Consider the following 22897-nt stretch of genomic DNA (forward strand, 5'->3'; position numbering starts at 1 on the left):
AAATAATCAATCCAAGAAGAAGCAAGAAAAGAAGAAAAGATGGGAAATAAACAGATGGGGAAAATATAATGATAAAGGGGTCAATCCTAAACATCTACAAACCTAATAACAGAGCTGAGTATACAGAAAATCTATAGGATATAGGAGAGTTAAACATTATCAACGTTCTTGACCTTATTAAACACTCCACCAAAGTATAACAGAATGTTATTTTTCAAGTGCACGTGGAACTTCAGCAATTTTCTGAGACATCAGAAATTAAGTCTCAATACATTTGAAAATATTCTAATTATACAAAGTGCTGTCTGATCAAATTGGAAGCACACATGTAAACAACCAATGAGACAAAAATAAATAAAATCTACATCTATATGTAATCTATATACTAGCAACACACAATTGGAAATTGAATATTTTTTTTTCTGGATACAGGGTCTTGCTTGTCATCTAGGCAGAATGTAGTGGCATGATCATAGCTCAGGCTAGTCTCAAACTCCTGGCCTTAGCCTCCAAAAGTGCTGGGATTATAGGTGTGAGCCAGCATGCCCAGGCTGGAAATTCAATTTTTAAAGCAGTATTAAACATTAAATATTAGAGATAAAGTTAATAAAATCTGTGCAAGACCTATACAATAAAAGCTATAGCATATTAATGAAAGAAACCAAATATGATATAAATGAATGAAGAAATATGCCATGTTCCTTGATCAGAATACTCAGTATAGTTAAGATGATAATAAATTCATCTATGAATTCAATGTAATCCCAGTGAAATCCCAACAGAAATTGAAAAGCTAGTTCTAAAATTTATATGGAAGTGCAAATTACCTATAACAGCCAAAATAACTTTGTAAAAAAAAAAAAAGCAAATAATCGGGAGGACTTACACTAATTGCAAGCATTGTTAGACATCTACAGTAATCATGACACTGCCATAAAGATGGACATATAGATCAATGGAACAGAAAAGAGAGTGCTAAAATACACTCACGGAGACATATGGTCAATTGATTTTCAACAGAAGTGCCAAGAGAGAGAGAATCTTTTAAACGGTATACTGAATATACTGAAACTGGCTCATTACCCGCTTGGGAGAACCTACTATGCAAAGCTCTTCTTATCTATATTCAGTAATGTCATGTTAGTTTGAGCGCAGCCCGGTGTGAGTAGTTACACCACAGAAATTGAAAAACACTATAAATCAGGGGATTTTTTTTTCCCCTCTGGATGGTGTTACAGCCTTAGCAGGTTCCTTGTCCACTAATCAAGAGGAAGTCAATACACGGAGATAGAAGGGCTTACCACAGAGACAGACTTTAATATCATGGGCACCATGTGAGGAGATAGGAGGAAGTTCTCAAATCCATTTCCCTGAGAATTTGAGAGACAGGGTTTTTAAAGATAGTTTGGCAGGCAAAAGGCTAGGCAATTGGGTCTGCTAATTATCTAGATTCAGGACAGAATCATAGTGGTACAGAAGTTGTCTTCTTTGCTAAGTTTTTCCTTAGATGGGGGTCACAAGACCAGTAAAGTTCCTCAGTATGGGCCACTGGCCTGGGTGGGTCAGCTGTTCCACTGGAATGCAGGGCCTGGATGATATTTTTAAAAATAGCCTTAGGTTTCACAAGAGTGATATTATCTATGGGAGCAATGAAGAAAGCTAAGAATCTTTATGGCCATCAGCTATGTGACTACTGAGTAGTAGACAATTATAGGAAAGCAAGCTAGAGAACAATAGCTGGTTACATACACATACACACACACACACACACACACACACACACACACACACACACACACATATATATATATATATTTCCCCTACCACAGTTCCCGCCTTATTAATTTTGTATTAATTAATGTGTGGCCCTTTATTAATTTTACAAAGAGGGGTTTCAATAGCTGTTTGTTACACAATTATCAACATTCCATTGGAGGTGTTCATAATTTTCCTGGTGCATAAATTCATTAAAATGTATACTTCAAATGTGTCGTTTATTGTACATCAGTTATAACTCAATATGTAAAAATTAAAACAAAATTTAAAACTTAGAAAAAGAGCTAGTCACATGCAATGAAATTGGTATTAGTTTTGTTTTATTATCAGCAAAACTAGATGAAAAAGATAATAGAATAGCATTTTCAAAGTGTTGAAAAAGAAACAGTGAACTAAAATCCTCAACCCCTACCGGCTGACTGAATAGACCCCCTCGTGGCCAGAGGAATATTCAAGGGCAAAGTTGCCTGCCAGGAGGAGAGAGGTCAGACAGGCCTTATCATGCCCCCCTCCCTTCTTAGAGACTTCCTTTGTAACCCATTAACAGGCCTGAGGGTATGCAAGACAAACCTGCAGGCCTTCTATTTGTAACAAATGGTGGCTTACCTCTGGTAAACAGTTTATGTTAAAACATTCCACATCTTTAGACAAAGCTTCATGTCTTTAGCCAATTACAATCTAAAGAATCTTTAAACCCACCTATAACCTGTAAGCCCCCGCTTTGAGATGGCCCTCCTTTTTGGGCCAAACCAATGTATACCTCCCACATTGATTGATGGCTTTACCCATAACCCTTGTCTCTAAAATGTATAAAAACCAAACTGTAACCCAGCCACAGCAAGTCCACTTGCCCAAGGCCTCTTGGCAGTGGCTCCGGGTCATGGTCCTCAAATTTGGCTCAGAATAAGTCTCTTTAAAATTATTTTACAGAGTTTGGCTTTTTTCCGTCGACACAACCAAACTTTAAGGTAAAACTGATGCATGATAAGTTTCAGATCTACGCATACTCAAAAGTTTTGCCACATAAAGACACACTGTAAATTGTTACATCTGAAATGAACCCTAATTTTTTGTTTCTGAGAGGCTAAGTTACTGTCTTTATTAAGGAGTGGTGTGTGTGTGTGTGTGTAAACTGAAAAGTAAGAAAGAGTTAAAAAAGAATCAGCCAAACACGTATAAAAAGTTGGTATAAAAAAAAAGTTGGGCTGGGTGCGGTGGCTCACGCCTGTAATCCTAGCACTCTGGGAGGCCAAGGCAGGAGGATCACTCAAGGTCAGGAGTTCGAAACCAGCTGAGCAAGAGCGAGACCCTGTCTCTACTAAAAATAGGAAGAAATTAATTGGCCAACTAAAAATATATAGAAAAAATTAGCCGGGCATGGTGGCGCATGCCTGTAGTCCCAGCTACTCAGGAGGCTGAGGCAGCAGGATTGCTTGAGCCCAGGAGTTTGAGGTTGCTGTGAGCTAGGCTGATGCCACGGCACTCACTCTAGCCTGGGCAACAGAGTGAGACTCTGTCTCAAAAAAAAAAAAAGTTGATTCTCAACAGAAAAGAACCCAAACTCTGTACAAAATTTAAAGAGGTTTATTCTGAGCCAAATATGTGCTACCATGGCCCAGAAAGCTTCACCCAAGAAGCCTTGAGCAAGTGGTTGGGTTACAGTTCGGTTTTATACATTTCAGGGAGGCAGGAATTACCTGTAAAGTCATAAATCAACACATAGAAGGCATACATTGGTTTGGCCTAAAAAGGCAGGACATCTCCAAGCAGGGAAGTACAGGTTATAAGTGAGTTTAAAGATTCTTTAATTTGTAATTGGTTAAACAAATGAAGCTTTGTCTAAAGGCTTGGAATCTTTAAAATTAAGATAAGGAAGTCTGTTAATCAGAAACAAGCCACCAGACATGGACATATACTGAGACTCAAGGGATCTTTTAAATTGATGACCTGCAGGTATGGTTTAAGCTTTGCTTTGCATAGCCTTAGGCCGGTTAATGAGTTACAAAGCATATCTCCAAGAAGTGAGGGGGGCATGAGAAAGCACATCTGACTTCCCTTCTCATGGCCAGCAACTCAGCTTTAGGGTATTTCTGGGGTCCCCTTGGCTGGGGGGGGAGGGGGGCTTAAGATTTTATTTTTGTTTACATGCTATATTTTGATAATGCATATAATAAATGACTGAAAACATGTTGTCAAGTTTTAGTCTGAAATGTCAGTTCTTGGCACGCTCATGGCCGAAGAATGACCAGACACATCATAGTTAGGCAAGCATGAAAATGAGGTTTATTGAAGAAAGAAAGATAGGATTATAGGGCAAGAGGAAGATACAGGTTTACAGAGCATGGTACATAACCACAGATGACCACCAGACCCACTGTCTCAGCAAAGGGAGAGCCAAAGGAAGGGTGCATACAGGGACTTGGTTATGGACTGCCTCATTTTTTGTTTTTTGTTTTTGAAACAGAGTCTTAATTCTGTTGCCCAGGTTAGAGTGCCGTGGTGTCAGCTTGGCTCACAGCAACCTCAAACTTCTGAGCTCAAGTGATCCTTCTGCCTCAGCCTCCTGAGTAGCTGGGACTATAGGCATGCGCCACTATGCCTGGCTAATTTTTTCTATATATTTTTAGTTGGACAATTAATTTCTTTCTATTTTTAATAGAGACAGGGTCTCGCTCTTGCTCAGGTGGTCTTGAACTCCTGACCTTGAGTGATCCTCCTGCCTTGGCCTCCCAGAGTGCTGGGATTACAGGCATCTTGTTTTATAGTGCCTGGACAAGGACTTCCCTGTGGCTCAGGCATCACCATAGAACCACTTTGATTGGACAGTTGGGAGTCACATGACCTGATCCTTCCATATGCAGGTTGTTCTAGTTCAATTTCTGGACTCTATGGTACCTATGCTGCTTGGCCCATGGGCTAGAGAGTCCTCTGCATTCTTTTGCAGCTAGCATGCCAAGTTCTCATTGGCAGATTCATAGGGTATTCCCTCCTCCACCAGATATAGAGAATTAGGGTTGGGCAGGAATAAGATGGGGCAATAGCACCCACTTCTGTCCTGAGGAGACCCAGAATCCCTTACTATCTACCTAACAAAAAGATATTGAAATCACAGGTATTTGGGGAGAAGATTGTAGTGCTACATGACTCAGTTCCAGGCTTAGTTCTCCCTTTGACATAATGAGTTTTGGGGGTCCTGAAATTTTATTTTTCCTTCACAAGTTACAGTATTAATAATATCAGATAACACAGACTTAAAAATCAAAAGCATTATTAAGGATAGAAAGTGTTGTACATAAAGATAAAAGATTCTATTTTTGTCTACACACGGTGGCTTATGCCTCCCAAAGCTGCACTTTGGGAGGCTGAGGCAAGAGGATCACTTGTAGCCAGAAGTTGGATCGGCCTGAGCAACACACACAAAAAATTAGCCAGGCATGGTGGCACATGCCTGTAGTCCTAGTTACTTGGAAGGCTGAGGAGGGAGAATCACTTAAGCCCAGGAGTTTGAGGTTGCAGTGAGCTATGATAGAGTTACTGCTCTCCAGGTTAGGCAACAAGCAAGATCCCATCTCTTTAAAAAAATAAGCAAACAAAAAAGATTCAATTTACCAAAAAGATTATACCAATTTTAAACACATGTGTACTAAATAAGATATCTCCAAAATATATAAAGTGAAAAATTGATAGAATACAGGAAGACTTTGATAAATTCAACATTATAGTGGAATATTTCTGACATATTCTTTTTAATTACTGAAAAGCCAAGAAAAGTGAGGCCTAATTTTACATATAATTGTTATCCAAACTGCAAGGGGGCTTTGGCCTAGATCCAACTGCTTGCAGACAAAGATCCAATTATTGAGGCAACAAAGATTGTTGAGGAAAAAAGGAATTTTTTAATACAAAGACATCTTGTAACAGAGGGAATGGCCTGGGGAAAAAGAGGGCAAAAGATTTTCTGTCTTTTTAAAACATTCTCCACTCTTTTGGGAACTGCAGCCTAGCCTGCATCCCTGAGGCAGGTTAAGTCTTTTGTCGGCCTTGTGGTCAAGTGGCTGAGCTTTCAGTAACATTTTGGGATGTAGGGAGAAGGATGAAGAAGCTGCCTCATCCATCTTCCATAGTAAGGAAGATCATGGGCTTTTTAAGGAGAAGCCATGTGCCTTGGGGCAGGTCTTGGGGGATGGTAAGGTTTGGTGTTAAGAAGTCTGCCCTGGGCCTTCAGAATCTCAACTCCTTTGTCTTGTAGAAAAGCTACCATTTCTGGGAAATAACTCAAAAAGTCAAGGAGTTAAGAGAGAAGATTAAAATGTATATATATAGGGGTCATTGAAATTTGTTCATGGAGCCAGGTATGTGTGTGTATATATACATACACATATGTATGAGAAAGAGACTTCTGCATCTAAAAATAGGAGAATACATATTTTTCACATACACTAAAACATTATAAAAGGTGCTCAAGTACTATGCCACTAAGAAAATCTCAACAAATTTTGAGAAGAAGGATCATTATTAATGTCCTGGTATACGTTGTGAAAATACAAGGGGAAGATATGGCTTGCAATATTTTGCAAACTCATTCAATCATAGAATTACTGCTTCTTCCCACCTATCCATCTCCCCCACTCTTCTCCTTTATAGAATGCTTATTAACATACCGAGTACTTTTCTTTTTAAAGAATTAACAGTCATCCTTGTAAGTATTTATTCTTGCTTCTTGGGAGGCTTCTTTCTTAACCTGTTGGCATTTATTCTACAGGCTTTGGAAGCTTGCAAAGATGCTGGCTTGGTGAAATCCCTTGGAGTATCCAATTTTAACCGCAGGCAGCTGGAGCTCATCCTGAACAAGCCAGGACTCAAACACAAGCCAGTCAGCAACCAGGTATAGCTTACCAGGCCCTCCTGGAGGTTTTCGGGGAAGCCAATGTAATATTTACGTAACAAATAGAAGCCTAGACTAAGTCTTGTGGTTGTTCCACATAAATTTCATCATGGGACCCTTGACAGGTCTCTTTTCTTTAATTTTTAATTTTTATGTGTACATAATAGTTGTATATCTTTTAGCCAGGAAAAAAATCCTTTTATAAAAAATAGTTGTAGGCCGGGCGCGGTGGCTCACGCCTGTAATCCTAGCACTCTGGGAGGCCGAGGTGGGCGGATTGCTCGAGGTTGGGAGTTCGAAACCATCCTGAGCGAGACCCCGTCTCTACTAAAAATAGAAAGAAATTAATTGACCAACTAAAAATATATATACAAAAAACTAGCCGGGCATGGTGGCACATGCCTGTAGTCCCAGCTACTTGGGAGGCTGAGGCAGGAGGATCGTTTGAGCCCAGGAGTTTGAGGTTGCTGTGAGCTAGGCTGACGCCACGGCACTCACTCTAGCCTGGGCAACAAAAGTGAGACTCTGTCTCAAAAAAAAAAAAAAATAAAAAAATAAAAAAAAATAAAAAATAGTTGTATATCTTTATAGGGGTAAATGTGATGTTTTGATACAGGTATTAGATGTGAATTAATCAAATCAGGGTAACTGGGGTATCTGTCACCTCAGATATTTTTATTTTCTTTGTGTTAGGAACATTCCAATTCTACTCTTTTAGTTATTTTAAAGTACACTCTAACTTATTGCTGATTATAGTCATTTTATTATGCTATCATATATTGTTCATTCTATATAACTAGATAACTATATTTTTGTACCCATTAAGCATCCTCACTTTATCCTCCCCTCCCTGCTACTCTTCCCAGCCTCTGGTAACCACCATTCTATTCTCTGTCTCTATGAGATCAACTGTTTTTAATATTTAGCTCTCACATATGAGGGAGAACATGCCAGATTTGTCTTTCTGTGCTTGGCTTATTTCACTTATTGTAATGTTCTCCAGTTTCATCCATGTCAGTACAAATGGCAGGATTTCATTCTGTTTTGTGGCTATATAATGTTCCATTGTGAATATTTGCCACAATTTCTTTATCCATTCATCTGTTTATGGATACTTATGTTGATTTCATATCTTGGCTATTGTGAATTGTGCTGAAACAAACATGAGAATGCAAGGATCTTTTTGATATACTGATTTCCCCTCCTTTGGATATAAACCAAGCAGTGGGATTGATGGATCATATGTAGTTCTACCTATAGTTTTTTAGGAACCTCCATTACTGTTTTCCATAGTGGTTAGACTAATTTACATTCACATCAACAGTGTAGGAGGGTTCCCCTTTCTCCACATCCTCACCAGCATGCGTTTATTGCCTGTCTTTTTCATAAAAGCCATTTCAACTGGAGTGAGATGATATCTCATTGTAGTTTCGGTCTGCATTTCTCTGATGACTAATGATGTTGAGCAGTGACCATTTCTATGTCTTTCAGAAAAGTCTATTCAGATCATTTGCCCATTTTTTCATTGGATTATTAGATTTTTCCTATTCAGTTGTTGAAACTCCTTATATATTCTAGTTATTAATCCCTTGTCAGATGGGTAGTTTGCAAATATTTTCTCTCATTCTGTGGGTTGTCTCTTCACTTTATTGTTTGCTTGAAGAAGCTTTTTAGTTTTAGTTTTTTTTGAGACAGAGTCTTACTTTGTTGCCCATGCTAGACTGAGTGCCCTGGCGTCAGCCTAGCTCATAGCAACCTCAAACTCCTGGGCTCAAGCGATCCTCCTGTCACAGCCTCCCAAGTAGCTGGGACTACAGGCATGCACCACCATGCCTGGCTAATTTTTTCTACCTATATTAGTTGGCCAATTAATTCCTTTCTATTTATAGTAGAGACAGGGTCTTGCTCTTGCTCAGGCTGGTTTCGAACTCCTGACCTTGAGCAATCTGCCCACCGTGGCCTCCCAGAGAACTAGGGAAGCTTTTTTTGTTTGATATGATTTCATTGTCCAATTTTGCTATGGTTGCTTGCACTTTGGGGGTATTACTCAAGAAGTCCTTGCCCTCGGCAAGTTTTTTTACTTCTCTCAATTTATGTCATTTAAGAAAAAATATTTAAAAGTTCAAATCCAGGCAAAAGTAACCAAGATTTTTTTTTTTGAAGCAAAATAATTAGGAGACAATATCTGTCAGACATTAAGACACAGTATAAAATATTTAAAATAATGTAAGGATAGTGTAAGAACCAACATACAAATAAATGGAAAATAATAAGTATCTTAGAAACAGGCCCAAGTTTAATAAAAAATTAATGTAGAATAAAGTAGCACAAGCTAATAGACAAAGGAATAAATTTTCCAGTAAATAGTGTGAGAAAAATGGCTAGTTTCTATAGAAACAAACATAAATCTCTGCTGTATACTCCAAAGTTAATGTCCCTTTCATTAGATGTTAAAGAAGAAAGAGGAAATAATTTGTAAATACAACTAAAGAATTTTAGTTTCCTAGAACTATGGATAGAAAATAAAGCCATAACAAAATCATAAAGAAAATTGTAATAAATTGAATAGTATAAAATGCTAAACTAAAAATACTAGGAACAATTAAAGAAAAAATAGGTAATTATATTTTTTAAATATACTTTTAAAAGATTTATATCCTTAAGAATTAAAAGTAAATAAAAAAATCAATGAGGAAAGAATACTAGGGCTCAGCCAAAAAAAAAAAAAATGAGCAGAAGAAATGAACAGAAATTCACAGAAGACAAGTTGCAACATTGGTAAACATGAAAAATGTTCAACTCACTATGAGAGAAACTTATCTTTAAGTGTTATTTTTGTATTGCACATCAACTGGCAAAGTTTTTGTCTTATTTTTATATAATGCTCATGGAACCAAGTGATAAAGTGCTGGCGAGTACCAATTGGATCAGCCTTACTTAAAATCAATTTGACAATATATATCAAGAGCCTTAAAAAATGTTCAGTCTTCTAAGAATCTATTCTAATAAAAAATATTAGAATGCACTGATAGCCTTTTATGAGTATCACTTCATTGTTTATAATGGAAAAATAGAAACAACATAATATAAAAAATTAGGGGAATGATTAAATAAATTATAAGACATTCATATTGTGTGAAATCTTAGCAAAAGATGTTCTTGAATCACTTTTGAGGAGGAGAAATGAACAATATATTAAGGAGAAAGACCAGGATACAAAATGTAATATGTAGTATGGAAAAGATTATATTAATTAAAATGGATTTTATTGACGAACTTTTTTGAAAGTATATAAAATTGCATTCAACTACACAACCTTAATTTTGTGCTCTACTCTCCAATGCAACCACACAGGTTGAGTGCCACCCATATTTCACCCAGCAAAAACTCTTGAAATTTTGCCAACAACATGAAATTGTCATTGTTGCATATAGCCCTTTGGGGACCTCTAGGAATGAAACCTGGTAAGTACTTCTCTTCAGGAAGTGTTTCTTTTGGTGTAGAGTATGAGGTTACCGGGAATTACTATACTTGAATGACTCCATTTGGCTATGTGATATTAAGAAAGTAACCTCTTCAAGTCATTATCCACATATATGAATTAGAGCTAATAATACCTTCCTCGCCTAGGTGTTGTAAAAATCGATTACATTGGCTGGGCGTGGTGGCTCACGCCTGTAATCCTAGCTCTCTGGGAGGCCGAGGCGGGAGGATCGATCAAGGTCAGGAGTTCAAACCAGCCTGAGCAAGAGCGAGACCCAATCTCTACTAAAAATAGAAAGAAATTAATTGGCCAACTAAAAATATATAGAGACAAAAAATTAGCCAGGCATGGTGGCACATGCCTATAGTCCCAGCTACTCAGGAGGCTGAGGCAAAAGTTTGAGCCCAGGAGTTTGAGGTTGCTGTGAGCTAGGCAGACGCCATGGCCTTCTAGCCCAGGGAACAGAGTGAGACTCTGTCTCCAAAAAAAAAAAAAAAAAAAAAACCAATAACATTATATGTATGAAATTACTTATAAGTGCCTGATATAAAGGAAATGTTCAATAAATGTTAGTTTAGGTCAGGTGTGGTGGCTTACACACGTAATCCCAAGTGCTTTGGGAGGCGAAGGCAGGAAGATCACTTGAAAGACCAGGCTGGGCAATATAGTGAGACCTTGTCTCTACCAAAAAAAAAAAAAAAATACTTAGTTTATTTTTTAACAAAGGAGTTTTTATGGCCAAGTTTAAAAATGTTGGAACTTTTTGAACTCTGTATTCAATGGTAATACTTTTACTGGTGATGTGTTCCACAGAATTAAGTAGAAATCTTTCCACTCTAAGATGATTCTAAGAGTTGTATTTCTTCCACTCCAGTCTTCCTACCTACCCTATACTCCTACTTCCTGCCCAGTTCTCTCTGTCAGACTCTTCAAAACCAAAATTATTCACATTCCAAAGGAGGCAGCTCCATAAACTTGCCTCTTTTGATCTTCCCATACTAAGAGACACTCTTCATTCAGTGAGTACTCTGCACTCAAAGAAACTGGTTATAGGAGACCTCAAGCATCCTGGTAGGTGACCAGATGAATGCGGAGATAGAGGAGGAGGGTGACTGATTAACCTGTGGTTCTCATCATTCAAGCTAAATAAGATGCATGCTTGGATTTTTTTTTTTCAGGGTAAATTTGTCTTCTCCACCTTTGTTAAAGGATGAACTTCTAAACTCATTGGGAAAAAAGTACAATAAGACAGCAGCTCAAGTTGTTTTGCGTTTCAACATCCAGAGAGGGGTGGTTGTCATTCCCAAAAGCTTTAATCCTGAAAGGATCAAAGAAAACTTTCAGGTAAGAGAATTGCTTTTGGAAATGAGAAAAGATGGGTATGTTTGTTTTTTGCTTTTAGAGAATGTTCTGATCAGCTTACTAAGAAACTGTTAAGGCTTTCATATTTTATTTTATTCCAGTTTCTTAATCCATGCTGTCCATATCTGGATTTAATGTTAGCTAAATTTGAGACAATTTCTAATACTTCAGGATTGCTTGCTATTTGTACATTATCCAGCTCTCTTATATCTTCCATATTCTTATCTACTGGCTCTTACTTTTTATTTTTTCTTAACATTGCTAATCAGCTGGATTGACTCTTGATACTACCCACTTCACCACCACAACAGAAATAGAATGAATAAAGCTTGAAATTCATAATAATCAACCTTCCACTTTCTTAGTGGATCTGGTAAAAGTTCAGGTCAGATTTGAAAACTATAGAAGAGGTTCATTTAGACTTAATGAATGCTAATTACCTTTATTCCCTCTACAAGAAATTCGTGAACAACACTGTAATTTCCAGGTGAAAAAGAAGCCACTGTGTAGACAAAGGAGTGATTAATTTACTCTACCACCACTGAAGACTTAACTGCTAAGTAATTACAACCACATAAAAGTACCGTGTAAAATTAATTAATTACCTATTAGTTAATAATTTAAATTTCAAAAGTAAATAGTTCAGCCAGGAGCAGTGGCTCACACCTATAATCCTAGCACTCTGGGAGGCCCAGGTGGGAGGATCATTTGAGCTCAGGAGTTTGAGACCAGCCTGAGCAAAAGCAAGACTCTGTCTCTACTTAAAAAAAAATAGAAATAAATTAGCTGGACAACTAAAAAAAGAGAGAAAAAATTAGCCAGGCATGGTGGCATGTGCCTGTAGTCCCAGCTACTCAGGAGGCTGAGGCAGTAGGATTGATTGCTTGAGCCCAGAAGTTGGCAGTTGCCGTGAGCTAGGCTGATGCCACAGTACTCTAGCCCAGGCAACAGAGTGAGACTGTCTCAAAAAAAAAAAAAGTAAATTGTTCATCCCTACTCATAATTAAAGATAAGTAAGCATGAGATAAATGTAAAATGACAAAAAGTAAAAATGAGATAGTATTTGTCCCTTCACAAAGGAATGTAATCTAAATGTTTGATAACAGAGTAACCAAAACAGCATGGTACTGGCACAAGAACAGAGATATTGACCAAGGGAATAGAACAGAGAACCTAGATATAAAACCATCCTTATAGTGACATCTGATCTTTGACAAAGCAGAGAAAAACACAGTGGGGAAAAGAATCCATATTCAACAAGTGGTGCTGGGAAAACTGGATAGCCACATGTAGAAGACTGAAACAGGATCTTCACCTCTCACAAAAATCAACTCATGCTGATAACAGACTTAAATCTAAGGCATGAAGCAATAAGAATTCTAAAAGAAAATGTTGGAAAAACTCTTATAGACATTGGCCTAGACAAAGAATTTATGTAGAAGACCCCAAAAGCAACAAAAATAAATAAATGGGACCTGATCAAAGTACAAAGCTTCTGCACAGCCAAGGAAACAATCATTAAAGCAAATAGATAACCTACAGAATGGGAGAAAAAATTTGCATGCTATACATCCAATAAAGGGCTGATAGCTAGAATCTATAAAGAAGTCAGGCAAATAGGCAAGAAAAAATCAAACAAACCTTTTAAAAAGTGGGCAAAAGACATGAAAAGAAACTTTTTGAAAAGAGACAGACTAATAGCCAACAAACATAAAAAATGCTCAACATCTCTAATCATCAGGGAAATGCAAATCAAAACCACAGTGAGATATCACTTAACTCCAGTGAGAATGGCTTTTATCAAAAAGTCCCAAGACAACAAATATTGGCGTGGATGTGGAGAGATAGGAACACTCATGTACTGCTGGTGAGACTGCAAAGTAGTACAACTTCTATGGAAAGTAGTATGGAGATACTTCAAAGAACTAAAAGTAGAACTACCATTTGATCCAGCAATACTATTACTGGGTATTTATCCAAAGGAAAAAAAGACATTCTATTTATATCAGCACTCGAATGATTATAGTAGCACAATTCATAATTGCAAAGATGTGGAAACAACAATACATGAGTGGATTAATAAAATGTGGTATATGGATACCATGGAGTACTACTTAGCTATAAAAAAAAGTGAACCAATATCTCTTGTATTATCCTGGATAGAGCTGAAGCCAGTTCTAAGTGAAGTATCACAAGAATGAGAAAACAGAGTCCACGTGCCCAAGGCCTCTTGGCAGTGGCTCCGGGTCATGGTCCTCAAATTTGGCTCAGAATAAATCTCTTTAAAATTAAAAAAAAAAAAAAAAAAAAAAAAAGAATGAGAAAACAAATACCACATGTACTCACCATTAAATTGGTACTCATCGGTCAACACTATGTACACATATGGAAGTAACATTCATTGGAGATTGGGCAGGTGAGGGGGGAGGAGAGGATTGGGTAAATTCACACCAAATGGGTACAGTGCCCACTGTGTGGGGTATGGGCACACTTGTAGCTTTGACTCAGGCAGTACAAAGGCAATTTATGTGACCAAAGCATTTGTACCACTATAATATTTTGAAATAAAATAAATAAATAAGAAATGAATAAAGAAAAACAAACAAAAAACTCTAAAATGTTTGATAATATTTGGGAAAACAAGCACTTTCATATACTATTGTTAACATTAATTTGTAGGATTTGGAGGAATAGGATATCATTTTTCCAGATGCATCAAAATTAAAATGCACATACTCTGCATGATCTCACTCATATATGAAATCTTAAAAACTTGATTACAGGCTGGGCGAGGTGGCTCATGTCTGTAATCCTAGCACTCTGGAAGGCTGAGGCGGGCGGATTGCTCAAGGTCAGGAGTTCGAAACCAGCCTGACAAGAGTGAGACCCCCGTCTCTACTATAAATAGAAAGAAATTAATTGGCCAACTAAAATATATAGAAAAAATTAGCCAGGCATGGTGGTGCAGCCTGTAGTCCCAGCTACTCGGGAGGCTGAGGCAGCAGGATCGCTTGAACACAGGAGTTTGAGGTTGCTGTGAGCTAGGCTGATGCCACGGCACTCACTCTAGCCTGGACAACAAAGAGAGACTCTGTCTCAAAAAAAAAAACAAAAAAAACCTAGAAATAATTATCAGTGAGATTCTATAAAACAAGTTATTACATATTGTACATTGATTTTTTTTTTTTTTTTTTTTTTTTTAGAGTCAGGGTCTCACTCTGTTGCCCAGACTGGAATGCAGTGTACAATCATAGTTCACTGCAGCCTCCAACTCATGGGCTCAAATGATCTTCCTACTTCAGGTCCTCATGAAATATTACATAGCCATTAAAAAATATAAGTACTAATAACACGGGACAATATTCATCATATTAGACATATCTTCAGAGGTTTTTTTGCTACCATATGACAGAATGCAACTCGAACTTAAAGAAAAAGAGATATAAGCCAGGCATGGTGGTTCAGGCCTGTAATCCCAGCACCTTGGGAGGCTGAGGTGAGAGGATCGCTTGAAGCTAGCAGTTCAAGATCAGCCTGGGCAACATAGGAGACCCCTACCTCTAAAAAAATTTTAAAGATAGCTGGGCATGGTGGCATACACCTGCAGTCCTAGCTACTTGGGTGGCTGAGACCGAAGGATTGCTTAAGCCTAGGAGTTCAAGACTGCAGTGAACAATGATGGTGTCTAGCCTAGGCCACACAGAAAGACCCTACCTCAAAATTTAAAAAAAGAGATATAATTTATTGGGTTACATAACTAAAAAATCCATAGGTAAATCAGACAATGCTGGATGTAAATACTCAAATGGCTTATACAGGGATTTATTATAGTTCTCTGTCTCTACATAGTGGTAGAGAATTCCTAACAGCTCCCAGCTAATCATTTACTCATACTCAGTAAAGAAGATCACAAATAAAGCCTTCTGTCAGGGTCTCTGTCAATCCTGATTGCCCCTTTGTGAGTCACAAGCCACTATCGTATTAATTACTGTATCCAGTAAGTAGCATACCCTAATTGGCCCCCTGGGCTTTATCTCTATTCCTATGGTAAAGGAGGTGAGAGCTTGTGTCAGCCTTACCAAGTGGGGAAAGGGAAGTTCATAAAAGGAAAAAAATGGATTCTGTTATTAGCAAAAAAAGGATGGTATGCTAAACACTTAACAACTACTGACAATATTTTAACATTTACCAAAATGCATCATACTAAAAAGTGGTTGACACTGTTTTCCACAGCCTTAAAAAAGTAGGAAATCAACTACATGACTAATGCATAGGTTCTTTAAAACTATAAAAATGTTAATAAAGGACAATTGTAAAACCAGAGTATAAATACAGTATCAAAGCAAAGAAAAATTAAAACAATGAAAATGGAATTGAAACAAAAAAGTAGAGACATTAAAAATGATGACAAAGGATTTCAAGGATAAAACAAAGCAAATGAAAAGTTTTAAAATATAAGCAAATATAGATACTCATGGATAGTTTTTTAAGTGTCAGAAGGCAGTAGTCCAGAATCAAAAGCTCAGCATCTAATATGGAAATAATAATAATTTTTCACATTTGGAACTTTAGGAGATTTTTCTGGACATGTGTTGTTTCAGAGCAGGTGGAATTTCTTGCAAGATGTCCCCAGTAAGATTGTCTCTAAGACAAAGAGCAGACAGACAGAATGCCCAGCTCCACATCGGCAGGCTCCCCCCACCCCCCAACACTAGTGAGACTCTTCTTAAGACATTTGCAGAGATGCTCATACATCTTTGAACCGCTCCCACTGCCTGCCCTACTCTATGATCCCACTATGGAGCCATCTTCTACCTTGAAAAATGTTCTATTTTTTATTTTTGTTATTTCAGATCTTTGACTTTTCTCTTACTCAAGAAGAAATGAAGGACATTGAAGCATTAAATAAAAACGTCCGATTCGTGGAATTGCTCATGTAAGTTCTGAGGATCATTAATCAGGACTGCCCAGTGATATTGGAGTGTCAAACATCAACCAACAGGGCTCATATAAACCCTGACCTATCTCCACAAATAGCACAAGCACAAAGTATGGTGGGCAGCATGCCTGGGGGAAACACATTCACTATAGGAACTTCCTAATCCCCATACCCTATTGAAAAGAGTCCTGGCATTTATTTCACTGCTATGACTTAAATTAAGACATGGCAGCCCTAAAGCAGAACCTTGGAGGTAAAAAAAAAAAAAAGAAAAGAAAAATAAATAAAGACATGGCAGCCTAAGGACCCTGAGGAGAATTAACTTATATGGTATAATATTCTTATGCTAAAACAATAGCAGCACAAATGTTGAAACAATGTATTTATTTTTTATAAAAATCAAAAGTTATGTACAAATCAGAGCAAAGTTATCAAGAAAGGGAAAAAAACCCACAAATTTCTGGGAGAGAGGCATGATAATGTAGTAGAAAGAGCACCAGGTTGGGAACCAAGAACCTGGAGTTTTAGAAAAATATTTTCTTATCTATTATATTTAAGCTTTTAGCTCCACCTATTAGCTGTTTCCCACAGGCAAAATTCCTCACACTCCTTCAAAATATGGCCAAGTCCAGCTAATCAACTGAAGTGGCCCCTTTATTCTCTAAATATTGCAGGGTCTTTAAAATAAGAATGTTGTTACACATACATCCGCACACATACTTTTGTGTACACACATGCATTTTTTCTTAATTTTTCTCCATTAATCTTTCTAGTTCTTTAAGTCATCTGAATAGTCATTTTCTCTTTTTTCTGTCTTCTCTTTAAGTGAGAATTTAGAAAATGCTCACTAAGATGATTCATATAGTTCAGATACTTGTCTTGTTGGTCCCAATATTTTTCATGAGTCAGAAAGTACTCTGACTGGCTAATATTGAATTTCTGAATTAATAAAACAGCTTCCTAATGGGAACTTTCCTGGAAGAAAATTGTTTGACATCAGAAGGTACCACCCAGACTCAAGAACAAAAAAGTAGGCCGGGCACTGTGGCTCACACCTGTAATCCTAGCACTCTGGGAGGCCGAGGAGGGCAGATCACTCAAGGTTAGGAGTTTGAAGCCAGCCTGAGTAAGAGTGAGACCCCGTCTCTACTAAAAATAGAAAGAAATTAATTAGCAAACTAAAAATATATATAGAAAAAATTAGCCGGGCATGGTGGCACATGCCTGTAGTCCCAGCTACTTGGGAGGCTAAGGCAGAATGATTGTTTAAGCCCAGGAGTTTGAGGTTGTTGCGAGCTAGGTTGATGCCACAGCACTCTAGCCCAGGCAACAAAGTGAGACTCTGTCTCAAAAAAAAAAGAACAAAAAAGTAAACATAAACATGTAACTTTGCCAGAATTAACAGTTACATGTTAATTCATAGCTCTTGAAGATAAACAATTTGTACTGAATAAATACTATATCATCAAGTTAAGAAGAGACAGTGGAATGTAATCAATCCACCAATGTACTGATTTTCTTCACAGTCGGTGAAATTATTCAGTTTGACATTTGACATATTGAATACCAATCTAGCAACACTGGGGAAAAAAAATAACTCGTCCCGGAAAATAACTAAAAAAATAGACAAGGCAAAATTAAGATTAGGCCCCATTAATCATGTATCATTTAGGAGTACTGATCTGCGGTTCTTTTCTGTTTCTCATCCAATTGATCTTTGACATTCAAGAGCCTTTTAAAAAAAAATGTTTTAGACTTCATGGCACTTGAAGAAAACTAAATTTTGTATGTCTTCCATGATAAGGACACACACACTTGAAACCTTTTATAGACTGTTTCTCCATTGCTATTTAAGAGATAAATTCATCATCATCATGATGGAAACTCACTTTGATGGTCATCACCTTTCTAGATCTCAAATGTGCAACACTCAGGAAGTCTAGTGAGGGGGCAAGTGAACATGCTGATTAGGAGAGAGTGACACTGGCTGGTAATTAGAGTTCAGAAAAGAAATGCACATGTAGTTAGCTCATTGGAGTAGGAGGCAGCTTGTGTAGAGAGCAAGAGGGAGGAAGGAGTTGGGAAGAGGCAGGCAAACATAGACAGGCACGGCTCAACTCCAGTGTTTTGTTCGGAATGAAATGTTACTGTGGCAGCAACCAACATTTCCCCAGCCCTAACACACACACTCACATTCACGCCTAGGGTGCTGTCTAGAGCTTCAGGAAAAGGTGTTGTCTTAAAGGAAAACAAGAGAGGAGAATGGATAAGAAACATCAGGGGAATGAAATAGGAGAGAGGGCAAGTTGATCAGTGAAATTCTCAAAGGATGCTGGTGACACATACAGCTGGGCAATTTTGGAGTGAACTTTTTCCCTTTGGGGAATTGTTTTGGCAGGTGGTCTGATCACCCCGAATATCCATTCCATGATGAATACTGACTTCAGAGAGTTCCTGAGCAGATTTTTCCTTCTCATGTGTGGAATGGAATGGGTAGTTCCCAAGGATGTGGAAATGAAAGAAGCTTTACTATCTTCAAAGTGGTAATGGAAGCATGCTTAACTCTTGTGTAGTGTACGTGACTCTGGCTCAGCCGTGTTGAAGAAAAAAAATGTTTAAATCTGTTAAAAATAATTCTTGTGAAAGTATCAGCTAATATTTTATTAGATCAATGTCTTCTAGGCTCCAGACAAGAAAACATTAGACTTTAGAAAAGACTTCAAAAGCAACATATGAAGACAAGTGACTCATGAATATGGGTACTACCATTGGCAGTTAACAAAACAACAAAAAGGGTGGAGAGCCAGCCTGTGCCAGTGTGCTGGCAGTGGCCTTGATGTCTGAACCATTGATTGTATTACAAACACAGACAAGACAAAGTCCACTGTACACTTTTAACAAAGAAGTGATTTGCTGCATCTTGAGTAGAGAGAGAGGGTTAAGTGTAGAAAAGTCTTAAAATAAAGGCAATTAAACACCACAGTGCTCAGAAAGCTGTAATGATTTTGTTGTTTATTTCTATCCAATGAGTGTTTGGTTAGCTTTTACCCAGCTTGAAGGATACTTCCTGGTTCTCTCTTGCATCCTTAAAGGGCCTGAGTTTCCATATGACTGGCATCTATACTTGTGCTGTCTTACTACTCTTGCCCACATTGACCGTAGAACCTACATTATGTGAAGTGGCTTGAAACAACCAACATACACAAATAAAACCCTACATCATAAAGTAGTTCAAAGATGGCTATTTTAAAAGAAGGCATTTAAAAAGGAGATTTTAGGAGCCATATTGAAAGAAGAGGCTTTATAAGTTTATTATACTTATGATGTTAAGAGTATTATTGGGATAGCTGTGAATTTTGAGACAGTAGCAAGTTCAAAAGAACACTGGTAATTTTACTGTATGTAAAATTTTAAAGCATGAATAATATTAGAATTCAGCAATAGAGATGTACCTATTTTCACTTCACCTGGAGAAATATATTTTATTCATTCACATTAGGTCACTCTCACAGGGCAAGAGAGCTCTTTAAAAAATTGTTTTCCCAAGACCATTTGCTTATAGATAATCTTCAATAACCTAAAGACATTTCTGAGAAATTATCACTTAAAAATGTGATCTATACTCATTGTTTCCACTGATTCCAATATTAACACTTATAATTCTGCCCTCTAGAAAATATTTTGTTCATAAGAAATAATAAAGTATGATGATTTGTTATACCACATGAATATCAATTCTGTTTCTAAGGTTGAGGGGTGAGGGAAAGAATCATCTGAATCCAGTGAAATTAAAAGGCCTTTGAGTTCCTATTGGAAAGACAGGAAAGAAAAATGGGTATCAAATGAAAGAAGAGAAACTTGAGTCCTGTTTCCTATTGTCAAAGCCCTTCAAAGTACTTCAAGGGGGCTGGTGTAGGGGTGGGAATAGACATAACATCTATTAAACATTTTTAAAAGGCATTGGAAAAGAGTTGCCCCATTTTTTAGCAAAAAAAGTATTTCTAGGCTGGGCGCAGTGGCTCACGCCTGTAATCCTAGCACTCTGGGAGGCCGAGGCAGGCGGATTGCTCAAGGTCAGGAGTTCAAAACCAGCCTGAGCAAGAGCAAGACCCTGTCTCTACTATAAATAGAAAGAAATTAATTGGCTAACTAATATATATAGAAAAAATTAGCCGGGCATGGTGGCGCATGCCTGTAGTCCCAGCTACTCAGGAGGCTGAGGCAGCAGGATTGCTTGAGCCCAGGAGTTTGAGGTTGCTGTGAGCTAGGCTGATGCCACGGCACTCACTCTAACCTGGGCAACAAAGTGAGACTCTGTCTCAAAAAAAAAAAAAAAAAAAAGTATTTCTAAAGATTGGAGTCCTAAAGAGACGGAGGAGAAGGGGTGTAGATAAAATAAGAAGGTCGGAAAAGAACAACAGTCTGATGTGAGCTTCTGTGTGTCCCTTCTCCCTCCACTCTTACCCCTTGCAAGCTTGCCATCTGTTACGGGAAGAAGCATGTTCCCCTAAAATTCAAATGTTGAGGCCGGACAGAGTGTCTCACGCCTATAATCCTTGCACTCTGGGAAGCTGAGGTGGGAGGATGGCTTGAGGTCGGGAGTTCAAGACCCCATCTCTACTGAAAATAGAAAAATTAGCTGGGCGTGGTGGTGAGCACCTGTAGTCCCAGCTACTGGGAAGCTGAGATAAGAGGATTGCTTGAGCCCAGGAGTTTGAGGTTGCAGTGAGCTACAATGACGCCACTGCACTCTACCCAGGTTGACAGAGCCAGACTCTGTCTTAAAAAATGAAAAAAGATTCATATTTTGAGGTGCCAGCCCCCAGTTCTCCAAATGTGACCTTATTTGAAAATAGAGTTATTGTGTATATGATTAAGTTCAGTTGAAGTCATATTGGTATCCTCATAAAAAAAAAGGAAATTTGGACATAGACAACACACAGGGAGAAACACTAAGTAAAGATAAAGGCAGAGATCACAGTGATGCTTCTATAAGCCAAGAAACACCAAAGATTGCCAACCACCACTAGAAACAAGGAAAAAAGTAAGGAACAGATTTTCCCTCAGCCCTCAGAAGGAATCAACGCTGCCATTGCCTTGACCTCAGCGTACTAGCAAACTAATAGACCATCCCTCAGTAAAGATTTCCAGTCTCTCCAGCTGACATTAGTAGTAAAGATGGCCTCACTCGGTCAATGCTTTGCTGTGTCCAGTTAGTGATAACCAACAATTTTGACCTTGGGGGGACTTTTGCAACCCCAAAGAGATGTTTGTTAAATCAGTCTTCCTAATCAATGCCCTCTGGTCAGCTATGGAGCAAGATACATCAACAGTGATGCAACCAGCCTGAAAAAAAAGAGGAGACCAACAGCATGCCATGCTTATCGGGCCATAAAGTCCACTGGACAGAAGCAGCAAGAACTTCCTGCCCCAGCAGCCCACAGAATGTTTCTTGATCTGCCTATCCCTGGCTGTTCAGGAGGGCTCCCCAACCCCAAGCCCTGTTGTCCACAGACACATTTGGAGAGGGCATCAGAGGGGCATAGGCAACAATCCCACGTCTTCAGCCTTCAACATTTTGTGGTATGCGCATTCTGTGGCCACAGTCATGAGGATTGACAAAGGTTGAACAAACTTAATATTTCCAAGACTTGGTATTTCTCAGAACTCTCAAAATTTCAGACTTCTGCTGGTAACTTTAATGTCTGTCTGGTCCTTGAACGTCAACCCTCCCTGCATCTGAACTGTAGCCTTCATGTTTCTGCCTGTAGATACCAAATCCTCAAGTTCTCACTTAACTTCTTCCACTCTAGTCTCTGCCTTCCATTCATGAGAACAGACTGACAGGGTGATGCTCAGGGGATAGGCCTACCCTCCTATCCCAAGTGGCATTTTGGAAAAAGGCTGTTTGTGGTGGGTAATATCTCCTCTGGCAAGAGCTTTGCTATGTAGGGGTTTCCCTCTTACTCTGGAGTGTTGAGGGTCTCAGCTTGTGCTCAGGCTGCCCTCCCTGCATTTACTAATACTGACTGGCTTAGAGTAGAATTCTCCTTTTGCAAGGCACATGATTGCTTGATTCAGCAGTCATCAGTTGCCCAAAGCAAATCAGACTCTCTTAATAAGGCCACGTTCTCTTCCCTCTTTGCCTTCTGCACCTCCAGCCTGAACCAAAGCTTGTTTCCTTTTTGCAGGACTTAAGGGAAGGCCACAGGAAGCATCTAACAAACTTATCCCAGTGCTAAAGCTGGAGTCTGGACAGGCACATCATCCAAGTTCCAAAATGTAAACATTTAACCTGTTATTTTAAACTACAGGCAAAGACGTCCAGACTCACACCGAGGACCGTCCTCCCCACTACACTTCATCCAAATTAACTGAGTCCATTCTAAATTTCAGGAGTGTTCACTTGCCATGCCCCACTTCCAAGTAGCTATTTTTCCATCAGTACTTT

The 22897-nt window shown here is 38.4% G+C and overlaps 1 protein-coding gene across 1 annotated transcript in view; it reads left to right on the top strand.

The window, feature by feature from the left end:
• The window catches only part of AKR1D1 (aldo-keto reductase family 1 member D1), a 40261-nt gene extending 20835 nt beyond the window's left edge, over positions 1-19426 (top strand). The window contains exons 5-9 of the mRNA XM_012742709.3: positions 6539-6661; positions 10016-10125; positions 11324-11489; positions 16361-16443; positions 18845-19426. Of these exons, the coding sequence (XP_012598163.1) occupies positions 6539-6661; positions 10016-10125; positions 11324-11489; positions 16361-16443; positions 18845-18887 (525 nt within the window). The 3' untranslated portion in view covers positions 18888-19426. The remainder of the gene's footprint in view (positions 1-6538; positions 6662-10015; positions 10126-11323; positions 11490-16360; positions 16444-18844) is intronic.
• The last annotated feature ends 3471 nt before the right edge of the window (positions 19427-22897 follow it).

This window comes from Microcebus murinus, chromosome 9 (genome assembly GCF_040939455.1).
Source record: "Microcebus murinus isolate Inina chromosome 9, M.murinus_Inina_mat1.0, whole genome shotgun sequence".
In the NCBI taxonomy this organism is placed as follows: Eukaryota; Metazoa; Chordata; class Mammalia; order Primates; family Cheirogaleidae; genus Microcebus; species Microcebus murinus.